The 17,147-nt window shown below is 46.6% G+C and overlaps 2 protein-coding genes across 13 annotated transcripts; one reads left to right on the top strand and one right to left on the bottom strand.

Annotated features, from left to right (window-relative positions):
• Positions 1 to 2,959: 2,959 nt before the first annotated feature.
• On the top strand, positions 2,960 to 11,572 carry LOC128766299 (lactase/phlorizin hydrolase-like). Its single transcript, XM_053877820.1, has 16 exons — positions 2,960 to 3,521; positions 3,859 to 3,929; positions 4,439 to 4,516; positions 4,583 to 4,676; positions 5,451 to 6,139; positions 6,213 to 6,858; positions 6,933 to 8,486; positions 8,574 to 8,842; positions 9,109 to 9,399; positions 9,475 to 9,673; positions 9,956 to 10,158; positions 10,227 to 10,333; positions 10,402 to 10,533; positions 10,614 to 10,837; positions 10,952 to 11,188; positions 11,376 to 11,572. Exons 1-16 carry the CDS (start codon positions 2,960 to 2,962, stop codon positions 11,570 to 11,572), a joined length of 5,553 nt encoding a protein of 1,850 aa, XP_053733795.1.
• LOC128765895 (gap junction gamma-1 protein-like) lies at positions 3,627 to 15,434 on the bottom strand. Of its 12 annotated transcripts, none has more exons than XR_008415935.1 (5): positions 15,369 to 15,434; positions 14,440 to 15,052; positions 14,047 to 14,157; positions 6,405 to 11,506; positions 3,627 to 5,631 (listed from the first exon to the last, which is right to left on the bottom strand). XR_008415935.1 is itself a non-coding variant. In XM_053877121.1 (4 exons), exons 2-4 carry the CDS (start codon positions 15,028 to 15,030, stop codon positions 14,135 to 14,137), a joined length of 738 nt encoding a protein of 245 aa, XP_053733096.1. In that variant the 5' UTR covers positions 15,031 to 15,052; positions 15,369 to 15,434; the 3' UTR covers positions 13,902 to 14,134. The 12 variants fall into 12 exon arrangements, 6 of the variants coding, with proteins under 6 accessions (XP_053733096.1, XP_053733095.1, XP_053733097.1 ...); XR_008415933.1 differs by lacking the exon at positions 3,627 to 5,631 and adding an exon at positions 14,234 to 14,259 and having other exon boundaries at positions 11,425 to 11,506; positions 14,051 to 14,157; positions 14,342 to 15,052; XR_008415934.1 differs by lacking the exon at positions 3,627 to 5,631 and adding an exon at positions 14,234 to 14,259 and having other exon boundaries at positions 11,429 to 11,506; positions 14,342 to 15,052.
• Between the last annotated feature and the right edge of the window lie 1,713 nt (positions 15,435 to 17,147).

Here is a 17,147-nt window from a genome sequence, read left to right as displayed (position 1 = left end):
TGTGACGAAGCTCAATATTTTTGCCAGCAAAGAGCATGCTCATTAGACTCTAAAAACTCGGGATGCTCCGAGAGACAGGGAGAGCACTCAGCTGAAGCAGCTGTCTTCAACTTCTTTCATGGAAGTTCTCACTCTGGACGGTTGCAAACGTTTCAGATTCACCGCGAACGCTGCACCTGACACACACAAGACTGCAGCGGATTCGGTCCCGGTTGATTCCGTCTTAAAACGACACCTTAGAAAGGCTGCTCATCTGGCGCGGTGAAATTCATGATTATTTCTCGGGCAATATGCTTCGCGTTCTGAACGTCACGCTCAGACCGGCGAGTGTCGCGAGTGACCGCTGGTTCCTGCAGTTTCACTTTCATGAGCACCAGAAAACTCTCTGTGCTCCGTCAAGTGCTGGTGTTTTAAATATCGTATTGAATTCGTGGCGTTGACGCCCTTTAGCGTGCATGTGCTGCAGGATGCAAACTTGACATGACTGAGCGAGCGGCGAGTCGGCAGGGAGGAGCGGACGCATCACAAACCACGAGCGGTGCCTCATCAGAACGGCTGCTGTCACATGTGCTCGGATTTTGTGACCGGCAATGACAGGCAGTGGTCGGCATTCACAGATCACTACGAGTTCAGCCTTTCATAATCGGATCGTTTTATAAGCCGCAGGGTTCAGACCGCGAGAAAAAAGTAGCGGCTTATAGTCCGGAAATTACGGTACAGCACTGTGATATATCAACACATCCTCTGTCCCGTGGCGTAATCTAGTGGTACCTTGGTTCTCGACCACAATCTGTTCCAGACGGCCGTTCGAGAAGCGATTTGTTCGAAATCTGAATCGATTTTTCCCATTACAATGAATGGAAAAAGAAATAATGCGTTCCAAGCCTTAAAACAGGCTTTTGTAGGAGTGAATGTAGAGTGTCTGCTGCAGGTGCGCTGTTCCTCTATGTGTGTGGCCGCTGCATGTGGGAGGGGTTGCCGAGTGAGTGACGTCTCTCCAGAAGTGAAGAGGTGCCCGGTGCGTGTCCAGCTCTGAATGTGCGCTTCTGTGCAGTTTGGCTGTGACAAAGTCATAAACCAAGTAACGCTCTGTCCCAGACTCGCCTCATCCCTGTCCCAGCTCCAGCCCACAACAGGACATCAAACCCTGGAGTGTGAGCTCCAGCACCTCCCCCGTGACACTCTACCACGGTCCAGTGTGGAGACAGGAAAGGTTTTACACCTCAATATGAAGAAAAAACAGTCAGTAAATGTAGCTAACGGGACACGTCTGCATACAGAGGCAGCGTTATACACAATAACAAAGCACGTCGTGGGTCAGCTGATCGGTCCGCGCACGTTATGGTTTTTCGCGTTCGAGTTCTAAATTTTTCTTCAAAATCCAAAGCAAAAAATCTCAAAATTTTTGTTCAAATTTCGATTTGTTTGAATTCCGGGACGTTCGAAAACTGAGGTACCACTGTATAGTGATGTTGGGGCTTTTGTGTCCTAAGTTGATGCTGAAGTCAGTCTTCTGCCTCGCATGTTGACACTAGGAGTAAAAAAAAGGTTTTCCTGCACCGTGTGACGTTCCAGGTGGGAGTGTATGCCACGCTGGAGATGATCGGAAGCTTGCTTCACTATATTGGATCAGGTGACTCCAGCTATACACAGCCCCTGGAGTGGCACTCCTCATTACTGACAGTGTTGTCGAAATCGCAGTGACTGAAAAGCATGGATGTTTATATACCAAGGCGCACATTATTAGATGTAGAGTTAAAGGAGTGTCTTTCTGACTGATGATGTCACATCCGGCAGTCACAATTTCATTTTTCAAAACAATTAATGAAACTACATGAAACTTGAAATGTAGGATTCGGTGGCACTTTCAACAACACTCCAAACATTTATATCAGCAAAAGACGGCATTTGTCAAGCAGGTTATAAGCCAAGCATATATCTTCTACTTCCTTGTGTGATGATGAATGCTTGGGGATTGGCTGACGTGTTCAGGTTATTGCTTTTATTTGCCATCCCACAAAAATCCAAAAGTACTTCTTTATAAACAATTACCCACAATGGAGGACACAGGACATTTATTCATTTATAGTGGCAAAATCGCTATAAGAGGATCAATGAGCGAGTACATCAGCCACTCACGGTGCATCTGTCACGCGCTTGTCGACAACAAAAGTCCACTTTCCCAAGGTCAATGCATTATGCCATAGAAGAGAGAGTATGTTGACTGTATTGTGGTATTCTACAGAGTTCATTAAAAAAATCTCACACTTCATTATTCATAGTTAAAACAGACAACAAAACAATTCTACTGAAAACGTTTCCAAACACAGCATAGTCGTTGTTATAAAAACAAAAAGTGTATCACATTTGGTGTCTTTGTGTTTGGGAAATGTTTCCAAAAGGCTTCGAGATTGTGCAGGTGTTTGTACTTTGTTGTCCATTTTCACTCCCTCCAACCTCTGACTACCTTTAAGGGAAATACCACAGTGACGTACAGCAGATTAGTGCTTTGGCGCCACTCACCGTTGCGGAGGAGCGGAAGACGTATTTTACTTACAACCCATCTTAAATGTGAATTTTAGCAACAAAAAAAAATTGATATTATTAAGAGATAAAAATATTGATATGATGTCGAAGGTGATGTATTGCCATAGTAATATGTTTTCCGTGAACTTAAATGATTGGGAAACATGACTTGTAGACCCATCCGTGATCTTTTGGAGGGAGGGCAGTGACTCACGGGATTATCTAATATTGGGCGATGTAGTGTTGTATAAGGGCACGTGCTGAGACACGTGTTCTGAAGGAGTCCAAAAGTCCAACTTGTTGCATCTGCTCGCAGCGATAACTATCTCTCGTCTGTCTGATATCCACCTTAATTGTCAGAGGGTGCGATTAAGAAAAAGACTTATACCTGCGCTATCTGTGGATAGCATCAGTCCATCATCAGTCTCTCGCAATGAAGAACTGGTGGTGTCTTGTGCTGGTGAGTGTCTGGTGTGTCCAGCAGGCCGATGGACAGGAGGAGTTCATGGTTCTTGCTGGCCCTTTAGAAAGTAAGGCAGTGGGAGAGAACTTTGACTGCAGCTCCGCAGTCCCTGCAGGAACCAAAGACCACTTTCAGTACCTCCTGAGCAGAGGGGTGACCCACTTTAAGGTGCCTCTATCATGGGACCGGCTCCTTCCTTCGGGCTCTGCAAGCCAGCCACAACAGGCTGTGGTCGCCTGCTATCGGACGCTCCTGACTCAGCTCCGGGAGGTGGGCCTCCAGCCAGTGGTGGTCCTTCATGGATATGAAGTACCACACGGTCTGAGTTCCAGGTACGGAGGCTGGGAGAGCCGGAGGCTGATGGAGGCATTCAGGGAGTACGCTGAGTTTGTGTTTGGTGAGTTTGGAGCGCTGGCAGACACGTGGCTGACCCTCAGCGACTTGGACACAGAAGCTCCCAGGTCTCTGCAGAACATCCTTCATCTTAACAGGGAGGTTTACCAACGTTTTCATCAGCGCTTCCCGCAAAGTGGTGAGTTGCTGCACTTTAAGTGAATGTCTTTAGCATCAGCGGCGTTCTGAACGCTCACACGTTAGTGCGATAGTGTGGTGTTCTTTGTGCTCTATCTGAAACAACAGTATACATCACGTTATAGTATTTGTACTTGCATATTTATAGTTTATTAAGCAAGGGTGTTCATGGTATTACCACAAAAAAGAGTGCAGTCCAGAGTTTACATTTCCTAGTGAATAAAATAAAATAATACAATCATTGTCCAGTAGTTTCCTGATGAACAAACACAGCAGCTATTCTCAGCAGTACCCAGCTACCTTCGCTAGTTTGTTCCTCTCCACTTTGTTCTCTGCAGGTAAACGTCTGTCTCTGAGGTTCAAGCTGGGTCCAACTTCTAGTCTCTCTCAGATCATAAGTTCAACTTCAGTAAGTCTCCTGCATGCTGCTGTGTTACAGTCGCTCTTCAGTCGCCTCTTTTAATGAGAGGAATTATTATTGTGTGCTTGTGATAAGTGAGAATTGACTGTTTCATCAGCATGTCCCTATGCGTGCTCATTCATATCAATGATTAACACAGATTTTGCATTGGTCGCACAAATACAATGCAGTAATACAGATGGCAGTTACATAAAGCAGCATATTATTTAAAAAGAAACCAGTTGAATCTGTGCTTTAGAGGAAAAGAGAAATTTGGAATGTTAAAAAAAGGTTGCCGTCCCTTGCGACGCTGAAGCAGAGGCTATAACACTGTCAACCACCCTGGATCACGTTCAGGTTTTTTCTATTTTCAATCCACAGGCGCTCTTTCTAATAAACCCTGAACGTTATGTCACTCTACTGCCCCTTCAGGTTAAAACATGCAACAGCCTTATAGCTTAGCATACCATGTCAACATAGTTAATGCCACTGGATAATGTCATAACTTGCTATTCTAGGCTGATTTTCTGTCAGTGCACATGCAGTACAGCTGCGCATCGCCACCGAGTCTGGCAGAGGAGATAAGGAAGATCCAGGTATTTGATTGTTGCTCACATGTTCATGATAGTCCTCTGTATTGTAATGAGCTCTCCATGTTTCAGCTGCTGAGTGATGGCTTGTCCATCTTGATATACAAGATGAGTGCTCTTGACTGCACGGACGGGGACAACCAGCTTCTTGGTGATTTCATTCAAGGTAAATGTTGTAAATGAATTCAGACATTCACTGGATCCATTCATCATAGAACAATACAAAATATCAAAGGCACCTGAAGCGATCATCCGACAATTCCATTCGGTTTTTGTTTTGTTTTGTAGTTATCATTCATGAAAGCAATATGTACAATATTACAAGATCTCTCCTACTGAGGACTACTTTGGGGGGAAATTTGCCTTTACCTTTGTGGGGCCCTACAGGGTTAAGCTGCAATTTGAGGAAGAAGATGTCAAAATACCTGGGTCATTATAGTGGGGTTTAAGTTTAGTTCAGAGGATGGATGGTGGATGTGGATGGTTAGGTTTTGGGTGGGAGGCTGGGGAAAGCATTATGGCAATGAGCGGCCCCCGCAAAGATGGTGGGACAAACCTGTGAGCTTCCATTGTGTTCGACGGAGTAGTATAGCACTTCATTGATAAGCAGCAATGATAAACATCAAAGGGTTTTGCAGTGATGAGAACATTTATGGTTGTTACAGCGCTGTTGACGTGGCAAAGTCACAGGTACCAGAGTGTGCAGCCTTATCAGTGAAAACATCTCAAATAAGCAATCTTCAAGGAAATAAAAGCTGTTCACAAAATTCATTGCACAAACTAAACTGCAACTGTTTTCCTGTGTCTAAAGTCTTGAACGACCAGGATGTGAAGCTTATTGGATGTGATGTGATGAACATGTTGGGGCATCTAGACGTGCAGGACCCTTCCATAAGGTAATACCACGGAAATCGACAGTTTTGTACAACAAACCTCGCAGCATTCAAAAAGATTAAAGGTGTTCTTCCCTCCAGAGTTGAACTTCGTTCCCTCTACAATGAGGAGCAAGAAAACAGTGTCTGGCTCCAGGTTCAAACGGACAGAGATGATTTCTTGAACGAGTCTTTCCCTGCTGGCTTCCAGTGGGCGACCTCCAGCGAGTCCTTCAAGGTTGAAGGCGGCTGGAAGGAAGGTGGGAAAGGGGAGACCATTTGGGATCGCTTTGGACACGATAACAATGTCTACATGAACCAGACGGCCGACTTGGCATGTGACAGTTACCACAAGGTAGACTACGACGTCTACCTTCTCCGAGGACTTCAAGTCAACACGCATCAGTTCTCCATCTCCTGGGCTCGTGTTCTTCCCATGGGCCACTCAAGCAGTATATCAGAGGAAGGCGTCCTCTACTATGACAAGCTGATCAATGCTCTTATTGAGTCTGGTATTCAACCTGTGGTTACCCTCTACCACTGGGATCTACCCCAGGCACTCCAAGACTCAGGCGGGTGGACCAACGACTCCATCGTTGAGGTCTTCAAGAGCTATGCCGACTTCTGCTTCTCCAGGTTTGGAGACAGAGTGAGGACCTGGAACACCTTCAGTAGCCCATGGGTGGTGAGTCATGCTGGCTATGGAACTGGTGAGCATGCTCCAGGAGTGGAGGACTACGTCGTGGCCTCTTATCAGGTAAAGGACGCCTGACACATCTACTGTCATGGTTTATCATCCACTAACTCTGGCTTTCTTTTTTCCCCTGCAGGTGACTCACAACATCTTGAAGTCCCATGCAGAAGCCTGGCATGTCTACAATGACAAGTACAGAACCAAACAAGGAGGGAACGTGGGAATTGCACTCAACTCTGACTGGGCGGAGCCCAAAGACCCCACTAAGCCTGAAGACGTGGCTGCAGCGAACCGCTACCTGCAGATGATGCTGGGTTGGTTTGCTCACCCCATATTTGTGGATGGGGATTATCCAGCAGCACTGAAGACTCAGATTGAAGACAAAAAGAAAGCATGCGTGGCCCCTCCTGCCGTCCTGCCAGTGTTCACTGCCAAAGAGAAAGAAAGGATCAGAGGGACTGCTGACTTCTTCGGGCTGAATCACTACACGTCCAGGTTGGTCACCAACAGAGATGGTGGTTGCGCTCCGGGTCCTGAAGGGGTGGGAGATCTCCAGACAAGTGTGGACCCTTCGTGGCCCTCTACAGCCTCAGACTGGATCTTCTCAGCTCCCTGGGGTCTGAGGCGACTTCTGAAGTATGTTTCAGCGGAGTACATGAAGGTGAAGAAAGTGCCAGTGTATGTCACTGGGAATGGGATGCCCACTGAGGCCACTGGAGACACTCTCAATGACACCAGCAGAGTGGAGTACATGAGGAGCTACATCAACGAGGCTCTGAAAGGTCAGTGTGCTTTGATTCTCAAATCACTTCTGCTGCAAACGTTGGTTTAACTGGAAAGCTGTTGTTCTGTCCAGCCAAATTACGTGACGGCGTGGACGTGCGACGGTTCACCGTCCAGTCGCTGATGGATGGATTTGAAGGAAAGCAAGGCTACAGTGAGAAGTCTGGGCTTCATCATGTCAGCTTTGATGACCCTGACAGACCCAGGACTCCCAGACAGTCTGCATATTCCTACTCTGAGATCATCCAGCAAAATGGATTCAAACCAGCCAAAGATGGTGTCGCTAACGTCCCACAGACGCAGAGCTTTCGCCGTTCCTCCCCACTCCCTCCATCAGAAGTCCCCTCGAAAGCCAAAGTGGTGTGGGAGAAGTTCTCCCACCAGTCAAAGTTCCAAAGACAACTCTACCATTATGGCACGTTCCCACAGGGCTTCAGTTGGGGCGTGTCATCATCAGCTTATCAGATCGAAGGTGGCTGGAACACAGACGGGAAAGGTCCGAGTGTCTGGGATCAGTTCACCCAAAAACCTGGAAGTATTCCGGGGAATCCCACCGGAGATGTGGCCTGCGACAGCTACAACAGACTGGACGAGGACCTTTACATGCTGCGAGCTCTCCAAGTGAAGTCCTACAGGTTCTCCTTGTCCTGGTCCAGAATCTTTCCTGACGGTAACAGAACGTCTCTGAACCAGAAAGGTGTCGACTTTTACAACAGACTTATCGACGGCCTGTTAGCGTACAACATCACCCCCATGGTGACGCTCTACCACTGGGACCTCCCACAAGCGCTGCAAAACCAGGGTGGCTGGGAAAACGTCAAGATGATTGACATTTTTAATGACTACTGTGACTTCTGCTTCGCCACGTTTGGAGATCGAGTTAAACTATGGATCACAATCAACCAGCCTCACACCATTGCCTGGTCTGGGTACGGGCTCGGAGAGATTCCACCACGCATCAAGAAGCCTGGAGTTGCACCTTACGCTGTCGCACATAACCTGATAAAAGCTCACGCCAAAGCCTACCACACATACGATGACAAGTATCGAAAATCACAAGGTGGTCTGGTGTCTCTGGCCCTCAGCGCTGACTGGGTGGAACCTGTCGACGCTAGTGTTCGACGTGAAGTGGTGGCAGCAGACCGGGCTTTGCAGTTCCACCTCGGTTGGTTTGCACACCCTATTTTCAAGAACGGTGACTACCCTGATGCCATGAAGTGGCAGGTGGGGAACAAGAGTGAACTCCAGGGTCTCCCAGAGTCGAGACTGCCGACCTTCACTGAGGAAGAGAAACGCTTTATCCGAGGAACTGCAGACATGTTTTGTGTCAATCACTACACAACAAAGATCATCAGTCACGTCACAGCTCGCTTGGACATTCAGTCATACACAACCGACCAGGATCTGTCAGAAGCTGAGGAGAAGGATTCCCCAGCAACTGCCATCAGCAAACAGAGAGCTGTGGCCTGGGGTCTGAGACGATTGCTAAACTGGATAAAAGAGGAGTACGGAGACCCTGACATCTACATCACTGAGAATGGAGCCGCTACTGAAGCAGATAAAACCACGGTGGATGATACCACAAGGGTATTTTTTTACAAGACATATATTGATGAGGCTCTTAAAGGTGTGTTGACTTTCACATAGCTATGCGTGTCAAATTCCCACTTCACATTGGTCGTTCTGTCCTAACCTTTTTTTTGTGGTTCAACAGCATTCCAGCTTGACAATGTTAAGGTCAAAGGATACATGGCAACTTCCCTCATGGATTCATTTGAGTGGCTTAATGGGTACAAAGTTGGATTTGGACTCCACCACGTGGACTTCTCAGACCCAAACAGACCAAGAACACCTAAGTACTCTGCTCACGTCTATCATCAAATAGTTAAAGCTAATGGCTTTCCAATGCAAGAAGATGAGAGGACCCAGTTTGGCTCATTCCATAAAGACTTCCTCTGGAGCACAGCCACGGCTTCATACCAGGTATGAGATCCGATTCAAGACTGTGAGAACCCAATGAGTGCATTTGATTGGACGCAATGTTTTCTTGCACCAAAATGTAGCAGTGTTTCTGAATATGAAGGGAATGCTACACCACCAGAATATAGATCAAGCAGAAGCTAAAAATGAGCTCTCCTTTGAGCTCGACAATGTGGCAGGCTCTTACGAGTAAACATTGCAGGTTCTTTCCATCAAGAAAAGAACTGTCATTGATTCTATGTCTTGACTGGAATCACCCAATGTTCCAGATTGAAGGTGGCTGGAGAGCAGACGGGAAAGGTCTCAGCATCTGGGACAAGTTTGCTCATACACCACTGCGCATTTTTAACGATGACGATGGCGACGTCGCCTGCGACAGCTACAACAAGGTGGAGGAGGATGTGGCCATACTTAAACAGTTAAAAGTGACCCACTATAGGTTTTCCATCTCCTGGTCACGAGTCCTTCCTGATGGCACCACGAGGAATGTCAATGAGGCCGGACTCAACTACTACCACCGGCTCATCGATGCACTGCTGGAAGCGAACATCCAGCCACATGTATGTACCAGGTCTTTCCCCTGAGGCGCCGTTGAAAAAGCCTCGAAGGTTTTTATATTCTGTTTGCTGTTCCAGGTCACTCTGTATCATTGGGACCTTCCACAAGCTCTGCAGGATGATGGTGGCTGGGAGAATCCCAACATCGTGGCCAAATTCAAGGACTACGCCAACTTCATCTTCGGCCGCCTCGGCCCAAAAGTGAAGCTTTGGATCACCATTAATGAGCCGTATAATATCGCTAATGTTGGACACGGCTATGGCGCAGCAGCCCCAGGTATTAACTTCCTCCTCTTTAACATCACATTGTCAAGAAAAGACAAGGAAGTACCACCATCAAAAAACATACAGAGGTTAACACATTCTGCGACTTTTACCTGGTGCCTCCATTTCATACGTTCTGCTCAGGGATTCCTCCATGTTTGTTGTTGTTGTTATCATCCTCGCTGCCACGTGTCTTGTGCATCAGTGAGATCAGTGGACCAGGAACTCCTGCACTTACAAAGGTGATTCGGTTATTGTGATTGTGCTCTTTGTTTTGTTTTTTCATGTAAACCAGGCATCAGTTTCCGACCAGGTACGTTGCCCTATATTGTTGGGCACAACCTGCTAAAGGCTCACGCAGAAGCCTGGCATCTCTACAACGATGTATACCGAGCTGCACAGAAGGGAATGATCTCGATCACCATCAACTCTGACTGGTCAGAACCCAGGAATCCCTACAAGCAGGAGGATGTGGACGCAGCGAGACGTGTGGTGCAGGTGATTTAGACACCACCTTAGGTCTCAACATCTTCACACGCATTACAGCTCTCATGTTCTCCGTGCAGTTCTACATCGGTTGGTTTGCTCACCCCATTTTCAACGGGGACTACAGTGACACCATGAAGACAATCATTCGAGAGAGAAGCTTCGCCGCTGGTCTGGAGAAATCCCGGTGTGTTTCTTGGAGACACAAAATCTGGGAATTGCCCTGTAAACTGACTGATTCTGATTGTTCTCCAGACTTCCTGAGTTCACTCCAGAGGAGATTAAAAGAATTAAGGGAACATACGATTACTTTGGCTTCAACCACTACACCACTGTCCTGGCCTTTCCTGTGGACTACGGCGACCTGCAGCACTATGATGCCGACAGGTGAGACAGTGACCCTGCATGGGAGTTTTAATCCAGCAGAGGAAGATCGATCTTCCAGCTCACGCTGACTATTTTTTCAGAGGTGCGGGAACAATTGGAGATCGCACTTGGCTAGATTCCGGCTCCTCTTGGCTGAAGGTCACGCCGTTCGGATTCCGGAAAATATTAAACTTCATTAAAACGGAGTACGGAAATCCCCCAATTATCATCACGGAGAACGGGATCTCAGAGCGTGGGCCAGTCGACCTGAACGATGTGCACAGGAGCCACTACTACGAAAAATACCTGAACCAGGTGTTGAAAGGTACCTGAGTCCATGGAAAAAGTTGAATGCAACAATTTGATGAGAGCAGTGAAACGCACACTGATGAGTGATTCCTAAAGTCTGTGTCTTCAAGTGTCACTTGTTGTGTTGCAGCTTACCTGCTGGACAATGTGGACATCCTTGGTTACACAGCTTGGTCACTGATGGACAACCTGGAGTGGGCCACCGGCTTCTCTGAACGATTTGGACTTTTTTACGTGAATCGCTCCGATCCCAATCTGTCCAGAGTGGCCAAGTCCTCCGTCACCACTTACTCCAATATCATCAGCTGCAATGGTTTTCCAGACCCGGCAGCTGGACCCCACGACTGCCTGGCCCCTGGGCCCGGAGGTAATGGCTGTCATAGTTATCGAGACATACATGACATTATTTCAGAATAACGAAATATTTCTTTTTATATCGCACCTTGGATGTCATGTAAAAATCTATGAAATATATTGAAAGTGTATTATTCCATTGACAAAGTGTCCACCAGAGGGCTCACGTGTTTAATGACCCAACTCCTTATCCCCTGCAGCAAGTGGTCCCAGTGACGTCAACTTCCTGGGACTGGCTCTCACCGTCGCTGAGGCTGAGGCTGGGCTCTACACCACTTTTGCGCTGCTGATCACTGCAGTCCTCGGTGTCTTCATCACGTCGTGCTGCTGGCTGAGAGCAAGAAAACGTGCCAAGTCTAAATCTTATGATGAAAAAGTCATTGTCATGAAAAAATGAACAAGAACTTAATCCACCTGTAGAAGCTGCTTGAATGAGAAAGGACCAATCTTTGTGTGACTCATAATGAAACGTTACTGCGACATGTCAGGGATGATTTATTTCGATCCAGACCTTTGAGTGTAGAGCAGAGAGTCTGGAGCCGGTCTCAGTACAGACAAACCAAACCTGCCCTGTGTACAGTTTGTGTTGGGGGAAACAGACATACTGTGTTGTGCCTATTGTTAAATATAATTGTCTCTAATCTGAATAGTTGAATTGTGTAATACATCTGTGAAGTATGGACTTGTTTTCGGAGTAAAACACTGTTTTAACGTCTGTTGTTCTATTGGTGAGACATTATTAATACTACTCATATAAACAATGTCTTGTCAGTCTTGTGGCTGGATCTTTCAGATTCGCCTGCTCAGTCGCAGCTGTTAATATACTGTCTGCATTAAGTGCACTTTGCCTCAACTGGAGCCACACATATAACGGAAATCAGGTCTAAGAAGTGATGGGCGGAACAGCATCCTGTTTTCAGAGGCCACCAGATGGCACTGTCTGCTATAAAGTGTTTGGACTGGAATAGCTTCCTCGCATCAATTCTATAAACCAAGAACGCCATCTAGTGGCCTCTAAAAATTCCGCCATTGTTTCATGAACTCTACAATACCGTTTCACGATACCTCACACACCCTTCGTATTGCCAATCGCTCCCGACTTGAAGTGCGATGGGGAACAGAATGTAGCCATTTAAGAATGGATTTGACAGAGAAACAAGGAAGCCAAGGAGGACGTTTTGACATTCACTGAATTGATGACAATTAAAGGTGACATCATGTTGTGGTAACTCATGGAGGTGGATCCAAATATTCAGAGGACAGGCCAATAGTCTGTACTGGACAAAGTATTCGATCAAAAAGGGGAACAAAAAGAGCGCCACAAAAAGGTGGGTGATGCGAAAATACAGAATAACAAAAAGGCCACTCAAACTGCAGCTTGAATTGCTTCTCGTGAATGGAATCAGAATCCAAAAATACTCGCTGGCAAAGAATACATGGACTGACTATACTGTAAACTCGACTGGCTGTAGACTTAACTCAGTGGCTTCATAAGGGATGGTGTGCACTTGCAAAGTAACGGGAGGGATGTACTGTATAAAGGGAACAAAGCAAGTACACAGCTAACAGATACACACAGGACGATGGAGTGAACACTGTATAGAACTGTAAAAAATCTACTGAACACAAACAAAACTTGGCACGACATATCAACCACAGGGCTCTTCGGGATTGGGACCAGCTCCACGAGAAAGGCCCTGACAGGAACATTGTGACAACAGTGAAGAGCACACCAGGCACATCTCAGGCGGACTCACTGGTTCAACCACACTTGACAGTGGCTAGTATTCCTCTTCTGCTCACTGTTGGCTAACACCAGGACTGAAGCCAAAAATCCATTTCAGTGTGAATTTGTAATTTATTTTCAGCCGGTTAATTGATGCATTTGTTCCACAAATCATCTTTCTCATATGAGCATGAGAACCTGTGCAAATACCATCATGCCTTTGACCTTTGTGTTTTCTGAATGAGAACATCTCTGGTCTCTTCAGGATTCTGTTTGCAGATGTTATCGGAGTTTCTGGGCACACTGCAACAGTCGTTTGTCTTAACAGCGTGAGCAACAGGAAAAGTCCAAAGGGACTTTTCGTCGACTCAGTGAGTGGATGTCAATCCGCCATGTTTGGTAACCTTGACAATCTATGATGGCACACTAGTGATATGGCAAGTCCCACAAAGCATTGGGAACTATTGTTTGAGTTACCGGAGCTGAATGGTGACACTTCTACTGCAGTGCTCTCTGACATTCAATTTCAAAACCACCCTAAAATGTTGACTGAATGCCATGTCATCATCATCACACCAGAAACTCAAGTCAATGGAGGATTGCAGTTGTGTTATTCCCACCATTCTTTGTCTCAACTGCAGCATCCTTTGGATGACAGCACATTTCATAGTGGTAGTGGCAATGGAGCCAGAGACCAACTGTCTTGAGGTCCCCATAGATACTGGCGAAACAAAGTCTGTACTTCGACATTTTATTTGTTCGTGTTCATTTTCGTCTTATTTAGTCTTTGTCCAGCCAAATCAAGGCTGCAAAACTTGAACCTTTTATGAATGTCCACTGGGTGACGCCATAGATAAAATGAGGCGTAACATGAATTGCCACAAAGCCTTATCTCGCTAATGGCAGTGAGAGCAGGACATGACCATGTGTAGAGATCATAGTACAGCTCAGTTTTGGGGAGACTCGATCGCACATGACCCAGACAGATCAAAGGACAAAGGGGGAATAAAACAGCTTTATTATTTAGTAGAACTATGTCGCACAATTCTATCCATAGAAAAAGTATATAAAGCATTGTTCCAATTATTTTTTTTGTTTTTGTTATAAATTCAAAGATGATTTGCAGGGAAAGCTGTGTGACTTACTCACACGTACTCCTGAACAGAGTTGCGCCGGTTCTGCTCCTTAGCTCTGCTAACACTCATCGATGGGCTGCCGGGTTTCTGAGTCCATTTAAGGTTTCCCTGCTTCAACTCCTGTGGGGAGGAACCAGAGGAACCTGAGTTGTAGCCTCGTCGGGGGAACAGGTGGAAGCTGGCTGAAGGTATTTGCCTTGAAGAAGGAGTGGGAGGGTTGGGCTGAGAGGAAGAGAAGGAAGTGCAGAGAAAGTGAAGGATCTCCAGCAAGGTGAAAAGCAGACAGAGCGCACTGACGCCATACATGATGAGGAGGAAGATGGTTTTCTCGGTGGGACGTGAGACGAAGCAATCCACCACGCGTGGGCAGGGGGAGCGTGAGCAGATGTAAAAGGCCTTCACCTCCAGTCCGTACAGGACATACTGTCCAAACAGGAAGGAGGCCTCGAAGATGGCACGGGACAGCAGCTGGAACACGTAAACCTTCATGAGGTCGTCACGCTTGATACGCCGGCGGACATCGTGCTTTTTGCAGGGCTTCTCCACCACTTCCGTGGAGTCTTTCTCTGGCTCAATCTCCTCCAGGATCATGGGGTCGTCCTCCCCATTATCCTCCGCCTCCTCGTAGTCTCTGTTGGCGCCCCTGCTGACGATGGGCATGCGCTTCCTGGTCCGTGGCTTGTAGTCGTCATCGTCCATGCGGGCGAACTTGTGCATGGCAAAACCCAGGTACATGATGGTGGGTGTGGTGATCAGGATCACCTGAAACACCCAGAAGCGGATGTGCGAAAACGGCGCGAAGGCGTCGTAGCAAACGTTCTCGCAACCGGGCTGGTTCGTGTTGCACACAAATTTGGACTGCTCATCGTAGTAGATGGACTCGCCACCGACGGCGGTCAGCACAATACGCAACACAGTGATGGCGTACAAGATTTTGCCCACAAACGTAGAGTGGTTGGAAATCTCATCCAACAGGCGGGTAAGGAAGCTCATTTTGCCTCAAGAACCAGGATGTCTGTGGGAGAAATGTGGAGAGCAAAAGGTTCCTGGATATGAAATTGTAAAAATGTTTTTCCCAAAGTGTTATTGATAAATAATAAATGGTGAGGACGGCAATTCTAAATACAACCACACTTCACAGTTTGTTGTTATTGAAACCAGGTCATTTATCGATTCAGATAGGAAGCTTCAATATCCTGTCGCATGACATTAGTACTGTATTACATCACAATGACTAATTGTAGCAAGTATAGATCAGATTTTTATCAATCTAAAGTTCAGTTCTTGAACTCAAAAACACACACAAAGTATACGTTCAGATTAATCTTCACCTTAATTTGTGTCTTCTTATGAAGAGCCCGAGAACTCCTGCAACACTTCTCACTTCAGTGTAGTTTGCCTTTTAAAAAGTGATCAAAGGTGTTTGTGTGCTTTGAAGACAAGCTAGTCTTTGTCACTCGCTCTTCATATTAAAGTCATGTGTCAAACATAAGACAGGGTGAGATGGAGGAGACTGATCCGCTGTGGCGACCCCTGAAGGGAGAAGCTGAAAGGAAAAGAAGTAGAACAAGAAGAACAAGAAGTAGAAGAAGAGTGTCATAAGACCCACCTCCTTTGGGGGACAAGACAATATTAGACAAAATGATCTTGTGAATTAGTCTTTATTTATCCCAGTGTGGAGAAACGTACACATTCCACATAAACATAAATTGTGAGCGAGGTGAACTGTGGGGGAAAGGGCCAGGAAGCGGGTCAATACTTTGCTCTCGAGGGAAACAATACCCATTTACGCCAGTAGATGCCAGTATGTAACTATGGTGAGCGAAGGGCGCGTCCTCTAAAATAAAGGCCGCTATCAAAACCGGAAGCCGCCATATTGGAGATACTCACTGCTCAACACGGAGCGGTACTGAAGGCGATTCTGCAACGTTTCCTTGAAAAGTAGTGAATTACGGTCGTGTTTTGGGTTGTACGAATCATTCCGATCGTGAAAAACATTTGGAATTTTATCAAAAAGGGCACATCAGGATGAAGAGGCGGCTCGTCTTCATTGTCTCTGCCCTGTGAGGGCCCTGGAGATTTGCTTGGATCATACTGTACTAAAGGAGTACGAAAATCAGAGAGATTGTTTGTCTGTCATGGTGGTCAGTCTGCTGGGAGACCGGTGACAACGCAACGTTTGGATCATTGGGTCTGTGGAGCCATCTCCAGGGTCTATGAGGCCACGGGAGCTGAGCCTCCTGACGGACTGACATCTGTGAAGCTGCATCCTGGTCTTCAGCCTCTACCTTTACCCGAGAGATATGGCATCGGAGTCGGTAGCCCATGTGGTCCTTCAGACAGTTTCGGGACCACCGTGAAATGGATCAGGCAGGTTTCTTCTGTGGAAAGGTTCTGGATGTGGCTGGTTCTTCGGTTCAGGGCCATGCTGGGAGGGAACTCTACGGTCTTCGCCGTGGTATTAACCAATAGTGAAGCATGTTAAAGGGCGTAGCATGTATGACATAGAACTAGAGGTTACCTGAATGTAATTTCAGTTCTATGAATATGTGCGCTCAGCAGGCCCTGTTCTTTGACTGAGTTTCCAAAAAGAGACAAGCTGCGAGGTTTGCAGGGGATCTTATTGGGAGGAGGGCTTGGTGCTGTGGGAGGAAACTGGGGTACCCAGAGAAAACTCACACAGGCATGGGTAGAACATGCAAACTCCATGCAGAAAGGCAAGGTTCGACCCGGGAATCGAACCTGCAACCTTCTTGCTGCAAGGCGAGCGTGCTAACCATCCATGGGCCTTTAGTCGCATTGTATAAATGAAGAAAGTACTTCTTGTCGCAAGAGAATATCTGTGTTCAATATGTGCCCCTTCTTCCGACATGGAAAATATACTCAACATTGAGTTAATAAATAAATAAATAAACTCTACATTTGGACAATAAATTTGGCCATTCTTCACAAAGCTGTTTGGCTATGATGCGGCGCCTCTTTTGAAAGATTTGTCACTCTTACAGCAAGATGGAGTTTTTGTTGCCTGTACTGGAAAGATATTAGAGGCACAGTATATTGCGTGGCAGCTGACAATCATGGAGCACATTCTCTCTGTGGATTTGTGTAGC

The sequence above is a fragment of the Synchiropus splendidus genome, chromosome 10 (assembly GCF_027744825.2).
Source record: "Synchiropus splendidus isolate RoL2022-P1 chromosome 10, RoL_Sspl_1.0, whole genome shotgun sequence".
Classification (NCBI taxonomy): Eukaryota; Metazoa; Chordata; class Actinopteri; order Syngnathiformes; family Callionymidae; genus Synchiropus; species Synchiropus splendidus.
Note: the sequence above shows the minus strand (reverse complement) of the source record. Positions and strands in the feature narration are given on the sequence as shown.

What these genes read in the sequence shown, in the direction of transcription:
- LOC128765895 (XM_053877118.1), bottom strand. Translation starts at nt 15,030, where the DNA reads ATGAGCTTCCTTACCCGCCTGTTGGATGAGATTTCCAACCACTCTACG.
- LOC128766299 (XM_053877820.1), top strand. Translation starts at nt 2,960, where the DNA reads ATGAAGAACTGGTGGTGTCTTGTGCTGGTGAGTGTCTGGTGTGTCCAG. An exon ending in ACGTCGTGGCCTCTTATCAG is followed by an intron (nt 6,140 to 6,212) that starts GTAAAGGACGCC and finishes TTTCCCCTGCAG; the next exon opens with GTGACTCACAACATCTTGAA. An exon ending in TATTGATGAGGCTCTTAAAG is followed by an intron (nt 8,487 to 8,573) that starts GTGTGTTGACTT and finishes GTGGTTCAACAG; the next exon opens with CATTCCAGCTTGACAATGTT.